Here is a 1,528-nt window from a genome sequence, read left to right as displayed (position 1 = left end):
CACGACGCATGACATTACTAAGACAGAGAAAGAAGAGGAGTGATCTAACAAACTAAAACCGGTGAATGAATTGACTATGGTTTTGTGCTCACCGATTGCTTCTCTGCCCTGCCCTTGTGCAATTATACAATAGGTGTGAATATATTTTTGGGCCGGCTGAGTATGATTACCCAAACGGTCAATAAATACGTCGAGTACAGAAGGATCCAGAAACTCATCGATAGAGGCGTTACAGCGGATCTGATTTACGACATGGATACCACGGGTGATGGAGAAATAGACCTATTGGAGTTCTCACTCGGGTTTCTAATCAGGTATGCAATTGTGAATAGCTTGCGCGGGAGCAGATATACACGGTTATATTTTCAGTCGTGTGGGTCAGCACAAATTGATAAAATTGGCATTCGGCATAATACACCGACCGTAATTGGCCGTGTGTTGAAATGTTCGTGGCAATAGGTATCAGTAGTGAGTGGAGTTTTCAAATGAACGGGTGGGCGTAACGTAAAGGTTGTCTAAATTTATCACCTTCGTATCGCCAAACACTATTTTGGCGGCATGTTTCCGATCCCTACGTGTGGTACACTCCAATAGAATGAGAGAGAATTCAAAATAATAGACAGTAAGCTATTGTAGTGAGATTCATGTACCTAGAACTCGCTAAAACAATCAAACGCTTGTTTTTTTGTGCATTCTAACAGAATGGGAAAAATCAATGAGAGAGATGTTACGCGACTCAGGGTCCTCTTCAAGAAGTTGGATAAAGACGGCGACGGTAAACTGGGGTAAGTAAAGCTCATAACCAGCTTGTCTGTTCTTGAATAGCAGTCACTTGTGACTGCTACTCGTTTAAACTATTTTACAAAACTACTTGGTTTGTCTAATCATTTGATACACGGGCGTGCAATTCCTGGTGCGATACTAAACAACGGACATCCCATGATGCCCTTACTAATCGCCTGCAGATACACAGACTTCACTAATGACGAAGAGAAAAAGAGGATGGAACTCAGGTATTTGTCGCTGTCAACTGCGACAGAAACAGCGGACGGTGAGCGGATGCACAAGGTCGACAGTGTCGACTCGATAATCGAAGGCAAAAACGGCGAATGCGTAGAACGAAACGCCACAGATCAAACCACACCAACAAGTCATGGGTTGGACCCAATCGAAGCACGCGGGGATGGCTGTGAATAATATTACTCACAATGTTATGTAAAAAAACCGCCCAAACCATAATTCGAAACATACGACAATAAAATCATGTATAAAAGTGGTTTAATTCCGTATACTATGTGCATGTGGAATAGGTGGTAACGTGGTCGTAAGGCGGTAATAATCGTACAAAACTTTTATAAATTCCACTTTTATATGTGCATATATATATGTCTAAATCGGTATGCAGTCCAGAATACATACATATCACTATAAATTTATATATATATATATAAATATAAATATATATATATATATATGTATACGCAGACATATACATGTATATATGCGTATCCGTATACATATACATACC

At 40.2% G+C, this 1,528-nt stretch overlaps 1 protein-coding gene across 1 annotated transcript in view; it reads left to right on the top strand.

The window, feature by feature from the left end:
- The window catches only part of SARC_12992 (hypothetical protein), a 2,977-nt gene extending 1,700 nt beyond the window's left edge, over nt 1-1,277 (top strand). The window contains exons 3-5 of the mRNA XM_014292889.1: nt 134-314; nt 702-785; nt 966-1,277. Coding sequence (XP_014148364.1) covers nt 134-314; nt 702-785; nt 966-1,197 — 497 coding nt within the window. The 3' untranslated portion in view covers nt 1,198-1,277. The remainder of the gene's footprint in view (nt 1-133; nt 315-701; nt 786-965) is intronic.
- The last annotated feature ends 251 nt before the right edge of the window (nt 1,278-1,528 follow it).

This window comes from Sphaeroforma arctica (genome assembly GCF_001186125.1).
Source record: "Sphaeroforma arctica JP610 unplaced genomic scaffold supercont1.2790, whole genome shotgun sequence".
In the NCBI taxonomy this organism is placed as follows: domain Eukaryota; class Ichthyosporea; order Ichthyophonida; genus Sphaeroforma; species Sphaeroforma arctica.
The sequence above is the reverse complement of the archived record's forward strand: the minus strand, read 5'-3'. Positions and strand labels throughout refer to the sequence as shown.